This window comes from Tigriopus californicus, chromosome 5 (assembly GCF_007210705.1).
Source record: "Tigriopus californicus strain San Diego chromosome 5, Tcal_SD_v2.1, whole genome shotgun sequence".
Classification (NCBI taxonomy): domain Eukaryota; kingdom Metazoa; phylum Arthropoda; class Copepoda; order Harpacticoida; family Harpacticidae; genus Tigriopus; species Tigriopus californicus.
This window is the reverse complement of record NC_081444.1, coordinates 3650197-3667852: the sequence shown is the minus strand read 5'-3', so window position 1 is coordinate 3667852 and position 17656 is coordinate 3650197. Positions and strand designations below refer to the sequence as shown.

The 17656-nt window shown below is 47.5% G+C and overlaps 2 protein-coding genes across 7 annotated transcripts in view; both read right to left on the bottom strand.

Moving 5' to 3' along the window:
- LOC131879993 (uncharacterized) overlaps positions 1-4881 on the bottom strand; it is a 30313-nt gene extending 25432 nt beyond the window's left edge. The window contains exon 1 of the mRNA XM_059226491.1: positions 4595-4881. The gene's annotated coding sequence lies outside the window, so the exon portion shown is untranslated. The remainder of the gene's footprint in view (positions 1-4594) is intronic.
- Positions 4882-6545: 1664 nt separating this feature from the next.
- Positions 6546-17656, bottom strand: part of LOC131879992 (trithorax group protein osa-like) — a 21875-nt gene continuing 10764 nt past the window's right edge. For 3 of the 6 annotated variants that reach the window (XM_059226483.1, XM_059226485.1, XM_059226486.1), the window contains 11 exons: positions 16341-17105; positions 15728-16267; positions 14920-15135; positions 13778-13972; positions 13142-13601; positions 11401-11810; positions 10853-11077; positions 10457-10618; positions 10190-10343; positions 9871-10106; positions 6546-9785 (listed from right to left, as the gene is read on the bottom strand). In XM_059226483.1, coding sequence (XP_059082466.1) covers positions 7398-9785; positions 9871-10106; positions 10190-10343; positions 10457-10618; positions 10853-11077; positions 11401-11810; positions 13142-13601; positions 13778-13972; positions 14920-15135; positions 15728-16267; positions 16341-17105 — 5751 coding nt within the window. In that variant the 3' untranslated portion in view covers positions 6546-7397. The remainder of the gene's footprint in view (positions 9786-9870; positions 10107-10189; positions 10344-10456; positions 10619-10852; positions 11078-11400; positions 11811-13141; positions 13602-13777; positions 13973-14919; positions 15136-15727; positions 16268-16340; positions 17106-17656) is intronic. The other 3 variants (XM_059226487.1, XM_059226488.1, XM_059226489.1) reach the window with 3 other exon arrangements.

Genomic DNA, 17656 nt, shown 5'->3' with positions numbered 1-17656 from the left:
ATGAAAAAGAACGGAGCCAGAGGAACAGTGATTAAACCAACGGTTCAGTTTGGAAAAAAACAAAACGCAGTTGTTCAACCGAATCCCCAGAGATCCGTGTGTGTTTTCAAATCCAGATTTCATTCTTGGCCTCAAAACAGTTCAATTCATGTTGAAGTCACTTTTAGCATGTGCTAACGGTTGGGTGCATGAAGAAGAAGAAGAAAATGAGATTGAGGTATGCAGGGTTTGGGTGTTTTGAATATTCAAGCTCCGGCTGTTTTTGTTCTTCAATCCTTGAGAACAGAAACTTAAGTCTGATTGCCTGCTGTGGTGATAGAAAAGTGCTCACTGGTCATCTTGCACTGCCAAAATTTACCTACCATCAAACCCATAATTCAAATCATTGCAAGCTTGCCGAAGATACTGTGCAGCGAATTTTAGTGCGTGGATTTTCTTATGCACATCAACTGAAGATGTTGTAGGACGGAGGGGCAAAAAGAGCTCAGTCGACACCCTTGGAGAACCCCCTCCTCTCTTTGGGGATAATGCGATAAGCGAGCACAAAGTCTCTGAAACCCCCAGAGGGAAGTCACATGATGCTTTGACGCATGATCGATGATTGAACTTGGAAAACTCTTCACGGGTCAATCAGGATCCCACCAAAAAAGTAAGTTCACTTGGGCCTTATCGAGCTCCCATCAGAACAACTGGCTTCGATACTCGGGACAAAAAGCGGAATCATGGATGGAAATGACGTGGGCATAGGAGAATAATTCAACATGATTCATAACTTACCACCTTGCCACCTAGAACCTGCTTCTTCAAATTAGGTCATCCGTCGAAATCATGCAAAATTTGCAGCCTCCCTTTTAATATGCAAATAAGCTTTACATGAACGGCTTCTCATTAAGCCATTATGCACGGCAATCAAATGCAAAACAGCTCGAGCAGTTTTCCTCTCCGAAGAGTATTTCCACTTTGGCTGGGAACTGTTATCAATAGGCACGGGGACTAATGGGTTTACCTTGTAATTCGAGCATGAGCTCCATTTCTAATGACAAAGAGCGATCTGAAAGCGACTGTACCTTTATACAAACTAAGCATAAACAGCTTCCCATGGAGACATCCGCGTCTAGTGACATTCGCCTTGGGCTAATAGAGCGATCTGAATAAGGTAAAGATAGACGGGCTCAATTGCATTGATTCACATTAAGAACCTCTTAGCCTGCATTATTCATGGCCAACGGATACAAGAGCGGGTAGCCAGGACACCTTTGAGGTGGGCTGATTGTCTAAGCTAATAATAAAAGATTTCAATTAACACAATGTTTTCCTCGTTCAATACACCAAGACTGAGCATGCGACGCGTTTTGAAAAAAATAATAATAATTAAAACCTTGACATTATTATTTAATATTAATTCCAATCAAGTGAGTAAAATGGGTAAGTAAGCTTATTACTCGTGTGATTGCAATCCTTTTAAATGTTTTCTTTTTTTTAACCTTCTTAGATTTATGTGTGTTCAAAACTATTATATTTTGAAGTGCAGGGCGTGAAAACGCAGATCTATTTAAACAAACTCAAATTCACTCTTATTTTTGGTTCCTTAAAGGAAACCTGGGATTCTAGTAGGTAACAAATGATTTGTTCTCCTCATAAGTCCGATGTGGCAGTAAAAAGTGGGTATCTAAGGCAGAAATTAAAAGGAGCTACTTCAAGATTGTTGATAAAGAACGATATAATGTGTTGCAAGGAAACGTGTTTGCTCACAAACTGAGAAAATGCAGATTTGATTTGACAGCTAATCATAGAATGTTTTGAAAATGAGCTCAGCCTCCAATTAAAACATCCCCAATCTCGATTACGTAACGAGACCAAGTAGTAAAAACAGTTCTATGGACCAATTATTCGAGAGAAATTGTGCGGCTGTTTACGAGTCGGGCCATGATTTGCGGTCACGATTTCGGACATCCCGCATTGAAATTAAAGACCCATCACATTTTATTGCCACTTCAAAATATCTTTTTTTTTGGTGCAACCAAGCTAATAAACAACCAATGTGCGTGCCCTAGTTTCCGCAAATAGTCGTAGGATTAGAAATGCCGAACTGAATGCGTGAATGAAGCCATCAATATTCAATTCAAGCTGCACTTTCTCTCCTTTGTATTGAAGCTTGTGGGAGGAAAGTGGTGTGGTGTGTACAATCAGTGCATGTACTCCTACCTCCTATAAATGGGATGAGTGCGCGTGATCCTGTGAAACATTTGCGAATTTCGACGTGCATCGAGAGCCTCAACACATGCTTCTTGGTAACTACTGAAGACTGAAGGTCTGTCAGAGAAGCACAGATGAATTCAATACATTCATAGATGACCCAAAGGTATTCATTCATGTTTAATTAGGTCCATTTTGCCATGCGAAAGTCTTCAATATTTCATGTCTGTAGAATATTATGACAATAATGGCATTTCATGATAAAGACTCAAACTTACTCCTCTAGTCTTCTCTCTGATCCAAACCGGTGGATAAACTGCAATTTGGTTCCATTCTCTGCACCTCTCCTCTGTTTCGTTGAAAGTGAAATTGCAGATAAAATTGCATGACTCCTGTTCAAATAGGTCTTCCACTTATGATTGATATCTTTGCTCCAACCGCAATTTAACAAACGTCGTCGTTGTTGCACTTGCCAACGCCTAAAAGTGATGTAAAATAAGGCCAATTTTTACCGAGCAAATCGTGCCTGGTTCTCAAGAATCTCTTTGCCTTCAAACAAAAAGTTCCGACTGATCTGCCATATTTCTTTCATTTTTTGGCACCCAGGGTTGGGCTTTCTGAATTATTAAGAAGGGTGGTTTTGTGACAAAGGTGATTGAAACCAGTTCAGCATAAACAGGATAAAAAAGAATAATCGTTAATTTAGTTTGGCATTTTATCCTGAAATTATCGATGGCAAGCCAATTCAGCATTAATCAGCCCGGCTTAATTGACTGGACCCAAATTTGAGGTTGGGACATCGACTTTTTGTTTACTTTTTGTGAAGCACATAGCACACGATTGCTCTTGGCATGCAATCATGGCATTATTTCGGCCGTTTGTCACACACGGCTTTAATTAGACTTGGCGTATTTTTATCCATTCAAAACATCTTTTTGCTGACACACTTTTTGCGACACCACTATTCTCATTTCCCACTCGCATGAAGGGCTGGTTGGCAATTATGAAGATGGAATTTTGCGCGTCTTTCATGCCAGGAAGATGCCTTGAATATTTGAACGCTTGAAATGTCACACGGTTTGAATTTTCAATCTTAATCCCATTTTAGAACTCTCTGACAGTCGAACAAAGATACTCTCCGTACAGTAGGTATTTGATGAAGTTTCCAATATTCGTTATTGGTGTCTTTCCTGGCTTCAAATAGTAAATAAATAATGTTCATTAGTAGTCCGTGCTTCTCGGACACTTGTAAATTTGCCTGAGGGAGACCAATTGTCATAAAGAAGAGCTTCTGTACAATGCAATAACAGGGCTAAGAATCGAATGCAAGTTGTGTACATTCTTAAATAAAAGGAGGATTACAACTTCATATCTCTACTTGGACCGGGAACAAAAACGGGACTTCGGGGATTCTGAAACATTATTGACAGGCGGGGTGTTTTTGGGATTGACAGACTTCTGTCAGCACATCCAGATATCTGGGAAGCTTTCAAGACAAAATGCCTTTAAAGTCCGATTGAAGCTAAAACTGACACGCACATCATCATCACTGAATGAAGTTGTCCAGAGGCTTCTTTATCGATTGATATAATTCAGCGTTTCCAGTGTCTTTACACTGGCTGTGATAGAAAAGGCATTCATTAACATCCTAGAAGCTCCGGGCAATCATCACTGGTGCAACAACCCCTTAGCAAATCAGGGGGTGGAAAACGTGAGCTTGAATTTTCATTCAAGAATTCTATTAAGGCATCTCTCACGAAGTTTGCAGGGAGCAGATTTGAAGTAGAGCTCCATTGGATAACTTCATTTGAAAACCACCAGACTGATATTCTATTGAGACCTTGAATAAGGGACACAGTATGTGAACTCTGAATAATAGAGTGTGCTTGCCGTTCATGAACTGAGTGTATTGTCAACTTGTGGCCATATGTGAAGTCCATATGCAATTGTTATTTCCATCTATGTATATACGGAGATCTAATCGCTTTGAGCAACCAACGCCCGCCCCCTCCCCCTTGCACACTCCTCGCCAATCAATAATAATACAAGCCAAAAACATACATATATGCCAAACTGGAGGGTTCATAGCTCCATATTCGGATCTTAACAATATGGATGTGTCTAGACCCTGGAACAATCATTATTCAGCTGTGTTACTCAGAAGACGGCGAGTTGTTTTTTTACCCGACCAACGTCGGGAAGCGCGAGAACGGCAGATGGGGCGAGGAAAATCGATCGAAATGAAATTATATCGGCTTTCCCAATTAAAAAGGAGCGTCACTGAATATCAAATAAAACAGGGAAAAAACGCATGATGATACACATGAGCATCACCAATTGTGTTTTCCTCGTTGAAAAGCTTGAAAAATACTACAACTCGAAATAAAACTTCGCTTACCGTGGACAAACACTTCAGTGAATCTGTAGCATCTTGATACTAAATAAGACACACGCAAGCACTTATAGTTCTTGTCAATACAAGTTCAAGGTTGCAAACAAAAGACTACTCAGCTACAATAGACATGTCAGACAATGAGTTGTAGTTTTTGCACATTCACTCCTACAAAACAATCTTGAAGCACTTTGTCTCATTAAGTGAGCGATATAGTTGAAGGGCAAGGCATTCAAGACAGCGGAACACTTCTCTAAACTTTACCGTCGCCTTCTCCCCTCCTTCTCTCAAAACACACTGAAGTTGTTCCTCACAAAAGCCGGCAACACTTGAGAAATTCTGCACATCTTTGCTCCATACAGACAGTGATGCCACTCAAGGACTTTTATCTTTTATTCACCAACTAACAATGCAAGCTTTTCCACCTTGGAAACTGCATTTCAATACATGAAGCTTTCAGTTCTCTCATTGAACTACCTCACCTCATGTCACTGTCAATGTTAGCTTATTTACTTATCTCAATGGTTTTTGACCATAAATCAAAATCTAAATTGGCCTCACTGTGAGTCTCTAAGACGAGCAAACGAGCGCGAGCGCTAAACTGACGGACGAACCCTCGTCAAAATACCGAATGCTCCTCCCTTGGCTGGCCGGGAATAATTCTACTCAAAGAAGGAACACAAAGAAATTGCCTTCAATGAAGAAGTGAAGAACCAACCAACCAACCCTTCAGAACGCCGTACAGATATCCGTGTGTCCAGTAGGATGGAAAGAGGGTGGAACTGAACTCGGAATGAATAGGAACAGCTTTTGGGAGGATCCCAACCCTAGAAGCGTCCATTAGTTGTTCCAGAGAGGAGCACAAAAGCTTTGAGAGCACCCGTAGACGTGGAGGGTGAAATAGAGGGGAAAAGGAAAGGCTTTGTATTCCTGAGCTTTCTCAAGAAGGAGGGAGCGGTCAGCTCGTGGAGTCCTGAGGACGAGTAGTCATCATGGAGGGACTTTATTTCTATTTTGTTTAGGTGAAAGTTTGAAGTTTTGACCTTGGCATTGGGAAAACTTCAGTGTTGTTGTTTGGGTTTGCATGGCTTAACAGCCACACACTCTTTGGAGCATCTATGGATTTGTGGGCATATATGTACCGGGTGTCAAGGATAAGATTAGACCTAACACATTTTTTTTCTTCTAAAATCCTTGAAACCTTTCAAGGTTTGTGAGATTTTTATCACTTTTTTTGTCATTGTGCGTTCTTTTCATTTAGATGAACCTTAAAATGGCCCGCCAGACTATTTATGATATCAAAAGCTACCTTGATAGGTGAGCTGACCCTTATAAAGCAAGAACACCAGCAGTTAGAACTCCAAGAGCGGTAGCTGGAATAAAAAGATGCATCAAGGCAGTTCCAAACAAACCAACGTGTCGCATGGGATTGGACCTCCAATCTGGTTCCAGAGGGATGTTGACTTTGCTCCTGCTCATTCAGTCAAAAAGACAATCTATTTGGCTAATGATGGAATCCTGTTTCAGAGGCCTAAACTTTGGAAATTCTCCAGATCTTAAAACTCTGGTCTATGCTGTGTGGTCCTTTGTTGAGAAAGAAGCTTGCAAAGAAAAGGCCCCTGGGCAACTAAATTTAGTTCTAGGCAGCCAATTTGAAGCACCATGGGGAAAAATCCCTCCAATCAAAATCTGCATTCTTTTTCACCATTTTTGGATCAGATTGGCTAAAATCATTGCTTTAAAAGGATCCTATTTCGAAAACTAAGCTTTAATTATAAAATGTTACAAAATAACACAAGTTCAAGATATTCTGCTCTATTATATGTTAGAATTTTAGCTCTCAAAATTATCTTCTAAAAAATTATTATGCTTTTAAGTGAAAGCAATAACTTTGTCTAATCTTATCCTCGACACCCGGTACATCGTCCAATATCAGAGCAAATGAGTGACTTCGTAATCGTTTTGGTATTGTGATTATTTCCCTTGACATATTTATTCATGCTCAGAGAAGTTGATTTAACACGAAACTAGTGATAGTTGTAATAATAGCTTTGCACGAATTAACGTCTTTCTTCGCATGTCTCCAATGAAATCTGCCGCTTGTGTTAAAAGTTCACTTTTACACTGTCCACTCGTCTTAGGCAAGCCAGAAGCTCAGTGTTCAGAAGTTTAGAATATAATCGTGTGTTCCCTCATCACATTATAAATAGCCACCAAGGAAGGCAAAGCCGTTCACAAAATCGTCTTTCCGAGGTGGCCCTGGGCCTAAATTTGGAAACACTTTGAGGGAACGTGGGCACAGTTACTTGTTAATCTTGGATGATCCAAACGAGGACAGGTTGCGGCTTTTGTATGCAGTAGTAGTTCTTTGTAGAAGTAGTAGTAATAATAATAGTTGATGACGACGACACCAAGGCTCAAGCTAGGAAACACCCGAAGAGCTTCTTCTTCCTTCTTCCTCTGCTTCTTTTTCTTCTTCCTCATTCAATGTTTCAAACACAAAAGTGGCAGGAGTCAGTTCACCCATGTTTGCGGATAGGCTGGCTCCGATTTCACGTGCGAAAATTGATCTGAGAAATGGTGGAGTTAGCTGTCTCCGGATATTCGACGACCTTCACTCATCGGGTATATGCGAGGATTGAGGGTAGGGTGTAAAAATAACTTAAGTAAACGGACGCGGCACTCTACCGCCCAATGGGGACGAAGAATACCACGAGGTCAGTTGCCGAGGAAGTTCGGATCCGTTGGGTGGGCCCAATCACACCAAGAAACCGGCATCGTCTACTCATCATCGGCAATGAATTGTGAGCTATGAGTCGGCGTTCGCATTGGCAGCGGTGGTGGTGGTGGTGTTGGTGGTGTTGGCGGCCTTATCACCATTTTCCGAGCCGTTGGCTGAGCTAGAAGATTCCTCCTCTTCTTTGATCTTTGTGGTGGCCTCAGTTTTGGTCTCTACATCCGTCGACGATCCCTTGGTCGTCATCGACGAGTCGCCCTGTGATGGTTGGCTGATGACAAATGCAGAGGCAGGTGGGCATCGATCCTGCTCGGAGCCGATGTTGAACAAGACGTGAGAGAGGATGGCAGCCACGCCCTGATCCAAGATCTGACTCATGACCAAGGAAAGCAAGCGCTCCTCGTGCTTGACGAACAAGGACACGTTGTCTTTGTGCCGACTGAGATTGTTTAAGGTGGAGGCGGCCCTGCGCAACATGTCCAAACTGGTGCCCATGGAATCGGGGTTATCACGGAGGGCATTGACGCCATGCTGTTGGGCAACCACCATGGCGTTCTGTTCGGCTTGCTCGATGAAGCCCAGCATGAGTCCGACAGTATTGTCCGCCAGGGCGATCACTCGAGCCACGCCGGAATCGGCGGCCGAAAAGTAGTAGAGCATGTTGATGCTGAACTCCCGCAAGACCTGGTCTTCATAGCGATAGAGTTTTTTCGCTAGCATGCGGGTCAGTTTCACGAGTCTTGAGAAAGGGGGCGTGGACAGGATCAGGTCCACATTATGATCGTACAAGCAAATCTTGCATAAGGTCTCGATGGCGAGTCTCTGAGGTGAGACGGGGGAGTGGGGCCCCACGTATGGGAAGGGATCTTGGGCATAGGACGACGAGCTCACGGACCACTCGAGCAGTCCATGAAGGATGGGTTTGACGACATCCTCGTCGAAATGCCGGAATTCCAGTGAGCCGGCGATATTGGCCAGGATCACCATCACATTCTCCCTGATCACATGGAGGTAATCCCACCACCATTCGGAGTCACCCGTGAGCGAGGAGCAGGACTCACCCGTGTCCTCCTCTTCCACACCCCGATCGTAGTTTCGTTGCTTAGGCGTTCTAGCGGGATACCAATGATACAAGAGGAGCAGTCGACCCGCTATCCGAAGAAATGCGGCACTCCGGCTGAACTCGAACTCGTTGCCGGGCACGAAGCTGAGGTTCCGCAGAATCGTGGACACACACACGGCCCTTCGGCCAATACTGTCTTGAGCATCTGTGACAAGATGCAAGCTGGGCTCATCCCTCATGTAACATTCGTCCTCGAGAGATTCCTCCTTAAAGCGTTGTCTGGCCATGTCTGGGTCTCGGAGCACAATGCCCGTGAGACGCTTGATCCGGTCAACAATGTCCTCGCTATCAAGCGCTCCTGCCGAAGAAGCTCTTGCTGTTGACGCTTCTTCAGTTGACGATGTTTGTGGCGGTTGGACCTTTGGAATGCACTCGTCTCCTTTCTCTTCATGATCATTGGCATCGGGTTCTGACTTGATGGTGGCTTCTCCATCGGTTACCGTCTCGGTGTCCTCTTCAAGCTTGATAGGCCCATTCAACATGACTTTGGACTTGCTCTCCTTTTCCTTTTGCTCTTTTTCCAGAAGCTCCTGTTGTCGCTTGGCTTCAGCATACTTGGCCGGATTCAACTCTTTGAGCAATCGAACGAAGGGTACCACACCCATATCACCCACAAAAGGAGACACCACGTGTTCTGTGCTATTGCCACCGCCCATGGCCCATTGAATGGATGAGACCTCGACGGCATCCTTGAAGGGATCCCACGAGCGAATATCGTCACTCACAAAGAGGGCATTGTCTTGCACGTCGATTTCCACTTCCTCCTCACTGAATCTGGGCCGCTTGGTGTAGTCCACCCCGGGGCAGGTCAATATCGAGCATTTATCTTCGACATCGATTTTCTTCACTTGGCCCAAGCACATGTCGCCGAGGTTGAATAAGGCGTCCGAGTCCTCGTCCTCTTCCTCTTCAGACTCCAGAGGAGCTTTGGTGTCGTACCATTTGCGATTGGACGTCCTCTCGATTTGACGGGCGCGTTTCCGCGTCCGAATACCTTGCTTTGCCTTTTGATTCGAGATCTCGAGATCTTCGGTTATGCCAAACATGGATATCAGCGATGAGCGCCAATGCTCTAAGATGACCTCGAACAACCCGGGCATATTTCCGAGCCCGAAGTGAGTGAAAGCGTTGTCATCGTACAGAAGAACGTTGAGAGCATCCAAAGCCCATGTGGACTCCATGAGAAGGCCGGACTTTAAACTCATGACCAGTCGCCATCCATCCACAGGCTGCACGTCCAGTTTCGTATGTTTGCGACGTTTCATCATTAAAGGAGGGGTAGCCTCCACACAACCATGGGGAAATACCATATCACGTCCCCTCATACCCGAAAATCCCTACAAATGACAAATGAGCTCTTAGACCATGTGCACTCAACACCTTTCTTTTCCTGAACTTCGTGGCTCCCGCCTTGCGACTTACGGGTCTATGAGATCCTTTGCCGGCCATATCCGGTCGATATGGCCCTCGAGGCCGATTCATGGGGCCGGCTCCCGGTCCCCAGGAGTTGCCATAAGGCGGTGCTGCTCCGCTCCATGGGCCCCCAGGTCGTGGCCCGTTCATGGGCGAACCAGGGGTCCAAGTGCTGTTTTGTTGAGCGCCGAATGTTCCGGGTGCACCACCAGGACCGGAAAACCTATTAGGCCACGGTTGGTTCCCTAAGCGAATAACAACAAAGTTGATTGTGGTGGCTTGGAATATAACAACCAGATTTTGATGGCTTGTTGGTGTTGATCGTTACCTGAATATGCAGGAGGTCGTTGAGGGTATGGATAACCTCCAGGTGGACCGCCGGGTCGAGGTTGGGCTCCTGGAGGGACTTTGGATGGGGCATTTGGATAAGCGGGTGGAACGCCACTCGAACCAGTGAGGGCACCTGTGCTCTGATTGAAGTTCTGGAACGGAAAATTTTTATGAAAGATGTCAATCGGGAGTGTGGCAGAGCAACACTTGGTAGTGCGAATTAAATAGACCGAAAAAGCAAGAAAAAACGAGAAGTACTACATACGTGGGATGCGAAGCCATGTCTGACCGATGAATTGGCCTTAAGGATCACTGGTCGTCCAGAGATTTGAGATTCTAAGTTACTAGATATAGCAGAAGGGTAGGAGGAGGAGGAGGAGGAGCAGGAGACGACGCTACTACTAGAGTTAGCAGGAGTAGGTACAAACTAAAGGGAAAAGAAACACAAAAGTAGAGAAAGGCACTCAACACAATTGATCAAGAAAGAGAGATAGAGAGAAAAACGCAAGCTTTTATGTAGATGGGACGGTTCGACAAGACCAACTATTATAAGCTACTCAATCGGTTTGCAACTTGTGTAATTAGTCGTAAATCATTTGATCGTTCTCGATGGGGACATCCCCAAAGACACTGTCCTCTGTCAAAATGCGTAATTACGTACTTGTGGTGATTGGGGCCGAGTGGCCGATGGAGGTGGCATGCCTGGTTTGGGAGAAGGTGGCATTAGGGGTCCACTGTTTGGCATGACTCCTGGAGGCGGAGCTGGCCCGTTGCCGCTGGGCGGGGGAACTGGAGGCCCTCCCACCGGCGCACTCGAGGATGGCGATGGAGGCGCTCCCGGCGGAATGGGAGGTCCAGGCACGCCCGGGTGTGGAGGGAGTGGCTTCTGTGAGTTCGTTTGGTGTTAGGTTGAGGAAAAAGCAAAAAACAACACAAATTTTACAACAAGGAAACAAACGACACTCAGAGAGAGATAGTTTTGAGGGGAAAATGATTATCATGACGGTTTCCAGAAAGAAGTGTCACAAAAGGAGCAAGAGTTCGAGCCCGTGGAAAGGACATTGGTCAACAAAAAAAACTGTGCAGTAGAGTTAGGTTTGGCAGTAAAGTAGAGAAGGTGAATTCACCCCTTATGCCACGAACACACACCAAAGTCTCTGAGAGAGGTGAGAGAAATCATCATCTTCCAGAGAAGGTGGGAATGCATACCTGATACTGCTCTGGATATGGACCCTGGTGAGGTGGGTACCCGGGGGCGGGAGGGCCATTGCCATTACCGGAGGCGTGGCTGACCTGCGGACCACTTCCCGGGGGAGGCGTGTATCCTGGGCGTGGTCCTCCATACCCACTGGCTTGGTTCCATCCGGGTCTGTTGTACATGTCGTTGCTTTGAGGTCCGGGTCCGGGTCCCGGCCCAGGTCCCGGTCCGGGTCCGGGTCCAGGAGATGGGGCGGAACCATTAGGAGGGGGAGGGCCCATGTAACTACCCCCGGGCCCGGGAGGCCATCCTTGTCGCGGAGGACCCTGGTTGGGTGGATAACTATTTGGATAAGGTCCACTTGCTCCAGGGGGTGGGGGATAGTGACTGCCATATCCACCATTGTGTGGAGGATAACCGCCTGCAAATTGAACCATTTTAAGTTTTAAAGCCATGATGCTTCGATGCAGGACTCTGAGAATGAAGAGAGAGAGAGAGAGAGAGAGACAGAGAGAAATAGGGTAATTCAGGCCAACAACACTTAGACAAAACCTCTTGAGTACCCTACACCCGCCGGCATTTCAGGATGTGCTGTTTTCTGTGAAAATAGTGGTGGAGCACAACATGGTTACAAGTACGGAACATCGAGCTGAATTTGAGGTGGAAGAGAAGTGGTGGCACAACATCGCATCATCCAGAAGGATATGTATCACAACGATGGACGTCAAGGTTGATCCTGTACCTGGCCCGTGTCTAAATGGATGATGAAAAAGATGCCTATGGCCATTGGGCATCATCTGATGTCCAGCTGTAACTTGGGCACGGTTGATATCATCAAACGGATTGCCCAATCTAATCGACTCTTTCAAGTAGGTCTTTTCCAACATCCCAACGCCTCCACGGGGATTGACTGCAATCGCGAAATGCATGTAATGTTGGTAGTAGGAACAAGAGGAAGAAAAGGAAGGGTCGGGGGGTTACACTTATGTCGATCAAGAGCCCTCCCTTCTCAGAATATCGGTTAACCCCGGCATTCACATTAACTGGAACGTTGGGATCTTCGTCTTCATTCAGAGATCAAGTTTCATGTTTTCTCACTCAACACACTGACAAGGCTGCGTATAGTGGTGTGTATCGTATAAATTTTGTACAGTTCCTATGTGAAGTTATCTGGGATTGTCGTCCCGATCCCGTTCGTCTTGATCATTGCTTGCGAATTCTGCACTACATATCAAAAGTGTCAAAAAATAATTCATAAACGAAGCAAACTTGAAAAAGATACGAGGTAAGAGAGCGAGAGCACTCGTCCTTTTGAGAGTGTAGCACACGTTGTCAGGATCCTTACAACCTAGTATAAATCGGCTTCAATAGTAGAGGGATTGAGGAAGAGAGCGAGAAGGAGAGGTGAGAAAAACGGGAGATAGAGGGAGAGGACGAGACTTGCACACAAGTGCTTTCTTCATCTTTTAGTAGCCCGTCGGACCAAAGTTGCCCTGGCATAGCTATTCACGAGAGTTAGGAGAGTTCAATATCCGTGGCTAAAAACACGTGGTGTGATAAGTTGACATTTCCAATGTCTTTATCTCCTTAAGAACAGGAACTAAAAACTGTTTTATCTAATCCGGGAAGGAGACAAATACCTTTCTTATTTGGTTACATTCTGCCATTGCGTTGTGCTTTATGTGGTTGGTTGATCTTTACGAATGGAATGCGCCAAGAAGCTTCTTCATATAGTCAAAACCCAATCTTTACCTGAGTGAGAAGGGGGTCCCGAAGGTGGTAGCCTGTTTTCCGTCGAGGGCGTTGGCGGTGCACTCGAATTGGGCGGGTAGTTGTATGGTGAGTAGGGCCCACTGGATCCTCCAGGAGGCGGGGGAGGATGTGAGTTGAAGCTCTCGGAGGCATTGGGCATCCCACTCTGACTCCCCCCGCCCCCACTAAAATTCGAGGAGGAATCTCGCGAGTCTTGAGAACCCGGCGATGGGGCCGGCGGAGGCTGAGCGGCTGGTGTGGCATTTTTGGGCGGTTTCTTTTTGGATTGGGCCTCTACTTGGGCCAACAATGGGGCGGGATCGATCCCACCCCGGTCAAACTGACACTCATAGGGGAGTAGGTTCTTTCCATAGTGTTTCTTCAGCGTGTACGCCCCACTTGACGATGCTCCGATCCCCAATTGGGCGGCAATATCTTTCCAGGTCTTGTTCTTTGTGCACTGGAAAACAAAACGACAAATTACGTTAAAAACACACTCGTTGAGATGTGGAAGGAAGCAATCGGGGGGAGAAGTCACAACAGAGAACGAGTACATTCATTCATCATGGCCATGGATTGGGAAGATGTGTGTGGGTTGGGGGGTCGGTTCGGTTTGGTTCGGTTTGGTTCGGTTACCTCCATAAAGCCACCCCTTTCCTTGGTGTAAACGTAGAGACGGAAGAGATCAAGGGGATTTTTCGAGATAGTAGGACACTGGGCAATGGGCGTGCCGCGCTCCTCCATAAAATGCAGGAGCTTGTCGAGGAACATCCGCCTCTCGGGGTGCTCGTCCATTTCGTATAACCGCAGAAGCGTGTCGGTTTTGGCGTTCTGTGAGGGAATAAGAAAGAAACACGTACAAGTGAGGTGAACAAACGCACTGACAACAGACACTTGTTCTTGGCAATACCAGAAACGATCGTCAGGGAAGCAAGCAAGGCCATGGCTTCTTCCCGTCCTTCATTTCAGTTTTCAGTAATAGTGTGCGCGAAAGCAAGAGAAAAATACGGCTAAATACAACAGAGTGATTGGATTGGAGAACAAGATGGTTTTCAAGAGGATCTCCGTTTTCTTTGCGAAAAAGAAGTAGTGTGACAAATGTTCTTGTCCATATTCGGAGTAGAGACTTAGAAATGTCTAGGACTTTCAGGGCTTTCAGTACGAAAACGAAAGAATTCCTCAATAATATATGTTTATGTATAGAAATAGAGCGTGAGTTGGAGAGGAATGAATACCAAGCGCAACGAAAGAGTAAGATTAGTAGCTGAGAGGCAAGAGTGTTGAGAGCGTGGTTATATAGCAGTGGAAATTATGAACCAACATACGGTGGTTAGTAGATCAGTTCGAACGAGTTGAGAGGTCTACAAGTGGAAAAATATTTACGCCTCGGAGGTTTGAGGCGGCATAAGCAGCAGCAGGTTAAAAGCAACTCAACATGTGCTACATGTCCATATTGAGCCTCAGTCATAGTCGTACAGTGGAAGAGGGAAGGAGCCCTTGTCTCAATAATTTGTTTCAGATACCGCTACACCCCTTGTCCAAACGTCATCAATATTGAAGATGCCGATGGACAAGTGAAATGCAACCGAGAACAATTGGAAAGAGAAGGAGCGAAAGTGGAGAGTAAGCGGAGGTCCTTTCGGCAAGAAAAAGCGTTGTGATAGTAACGAGGACTAGTAATTGAAGTATGGAAGGTATTAGTTGATAGAAGCAGGAGCAGTAGCAGTAGTAATTAAGGCAAGCATATTGGTTTTTTTGTTTGCAATTAGGGTATCAACCTTGGACGACTTGAAACTTGGGGTGGGAGGGGCTGAAGTTGTCGCTTCAGACGACGAGGACGACGAGGGTGGTCCACCGCCACCGCCGCTTCCTGAGGGTGGGGTACCCGGAGGTCCCAAGGGCGGAGGTGCGCCCATGGGCCCAGAGACCATGGCTGATGGAATGGGCGCAGTGGGTAGGCTATTACTAGACACGCCCCCTAAACTGTTGGCCATCTGTAAAAATCATAACGAAGAGAAAGATAGAGGTGGTTTGGTGAGTGTGTGAAAGAGAGAGAGAGAGAGAGTGAGGTTGAATCATCAGGTCGGAGGTTTCATAGATCAGGGGGCCTGAAGAAGATGCGATGATAGGAGATGGGACCATCGATCCCACATTGAATTGGGAGAGATGGGAGGGCATTGCTATTAGTTTTATTCCCGATAGGAGATATCTTAATTTTAGTAATTGCTCGGCATTCCACCTCACCCACCCAGCCATCATTGGTCAAGTAACACGTGCAGCCCTTCCAGATGAGAGCAACCCACAGGCAACTTAAACAACTTAAAAGTATCACATCCAGCAGGAACCTCATTACAACATCGAAGTCACTACGACTATCCTTGAGAGCCAGAGACAATCAATACGAAATGGGGGCAAGACGGGGGTGTAACATTCTGTCTCTTTCCCAAGTTCAAACCCGCCACGAAAATTCGCTATTTCAATCAGTGATTGCCAATTCGATCCATCAAGTACATCATAGGAGTGCTTCATCAAACGGGGAAAGAAAGAAACATTGAAACTCAAGCCAAACAGCGGACAGGTACTCACCGACTGCGGGGGCATTCCTGAGGCCGGACTGGGTGGCATGCGGGGCTGATTGGGCCAGCCGGGACTACCCATGTCCCGGGCGTAGGAGTTTTCGTGCCCGCCTCCGCCGGGGGAAGGTGCGCCACCGTGGGGACTGACCGGTGGCCCCGATTGGGGATAGCTACCTGGCGGCCCGCCCATGTAGTTGGGTTGGCTACTGGGCGTCTGTTGCTTGGGGGTTTGACGCCCGCCATCAGAGCGGTCTGAGGATTGGGAAAGCGTGGATTGCTGCGATGTCTCATCGTGAATTGGAATACCGTCGGGTCCGGTACTGGTGGCGATGGAAGTGGGTGGAGCTGAGGATGACACGGGCGGGGCGGATGAGTTCATGCCACTGCCACCGTAGTTGTTCATGTGCGGCGGCGTGGAGTTGGGGTAGCCCCCGGGGTAGCTGGAATTGGGTGGTCCCGATGCGTTGCTGACGGGCGGTCCACCGGGCCCGTTATACGAGGGGACACTGGTGGGCGGCCCGTTGTAGCTATTGGGCGGGTAGCCCTTCATCTGCAAACAAAATCATGACAGTATTAGTTGAAAGTGGTCGGAGGACCCGGTGGTCCAGATTCACTTGTCGCACCTGTTGCGGGTGTCCGGGTCGTGGCTGTGAGTACGGCGATGGACCCGACGACAGATGCCTGGGCGGTTGTCCCATTTTCGGAGGGCCGCCGATGGGATGGGGTGGCGCCCCCGGTCCGCCGGGGGCTCCGGGTCCCGGCCCGGCCCAACCGCCTGGCGGCGGATAGTGCCCGCCATAGCCAGGGTACTGACTGGGGTGCATATTGGGTCGGGCGCCGTAGCCGGCATAGGGACTGGGCGGGCCGTAGCCGGGGCGGTGCCCATGTTGTACTTGGTAAGTAGCTCCCGGGCCATAGGGCGGCATGGGCTGATTGTGAGGCACCCCGGGTGGGGGTCCACCGGGGCCCATTTTCGAAGGGTACATCATATGCCCGGGGGGACCCATGGCCGGTGGGCCCTGCGGGGGATACCCGGACATGGGTGGTCCCTGCGCACTCATGGGCGCTCCGTGGCTGTTGGGCGGGGGAGCCACCGGTCCGTTGCTGGCCAAGTTAGGTCCACTGGGCGGCCGGGGGGGCATGGATCCGGCCGAGGGCGGGGGCCCGCCTCCGCCTGCCCCAGTCGATGGTTGAACCGTGGCCGCCGTGGTCGCACTATTTGAGGGATTGGACACAGCCGGGGACATGGACCTCGGGGACGAGGAGTCCGTGGGTGAGGGCGAAGGTCGGCCCGCCTTGGAATGGACGGGACCACTGGCAGTTCCGTTACCTATGGGGTGGCTTTGCTCCTCGCGACCTTCAAGAGGTTTGCCATTGGGATTGGATGCCTATCCAGAGGAAGAAAAAAGGAGAGGTTAGCCCTTTCGGTTGACTTTTAGAAAAAAAATCCATTCCTATCCGACCAACAAGTCTCATGGCCCCAAATACTTTGGGATCTGGTGCTGGTCGGGATCAAACAAACATGCATCGGGAGGTAACTGTAGCCCCAATTGTCACCTTCACCAAGCGGCCCCCCAGGCCCCCAGGCCCTCAGGCCCCAAGGGGCCCACTTGGCGATTGGAGATCTCAGGCTATCATGAATTCAAACTGCCGGCTAGTCAGAGTGTTTCGGGCTAGATCCAATCAAAATGGTGGCGAGGCCAATGGACGGACTGGGATTCAATGGAACAACCAGGCCATTCATAAATTGAGCCCCAAATGCCCATGATCAAGGGAACCCGAAAATATCCAGCCGGCCTTTCACCCGGATTTCAGTCTCGATTTCAGCCTCGAATGGGCCACTTCCGGTCTCCCGGGCCACCCAATCTGGCCTTTTTAAAAATCATTTTCCGCTTGACGCCCACTTGACCCACGGGGTAACCCCGTTTCATCACAATTC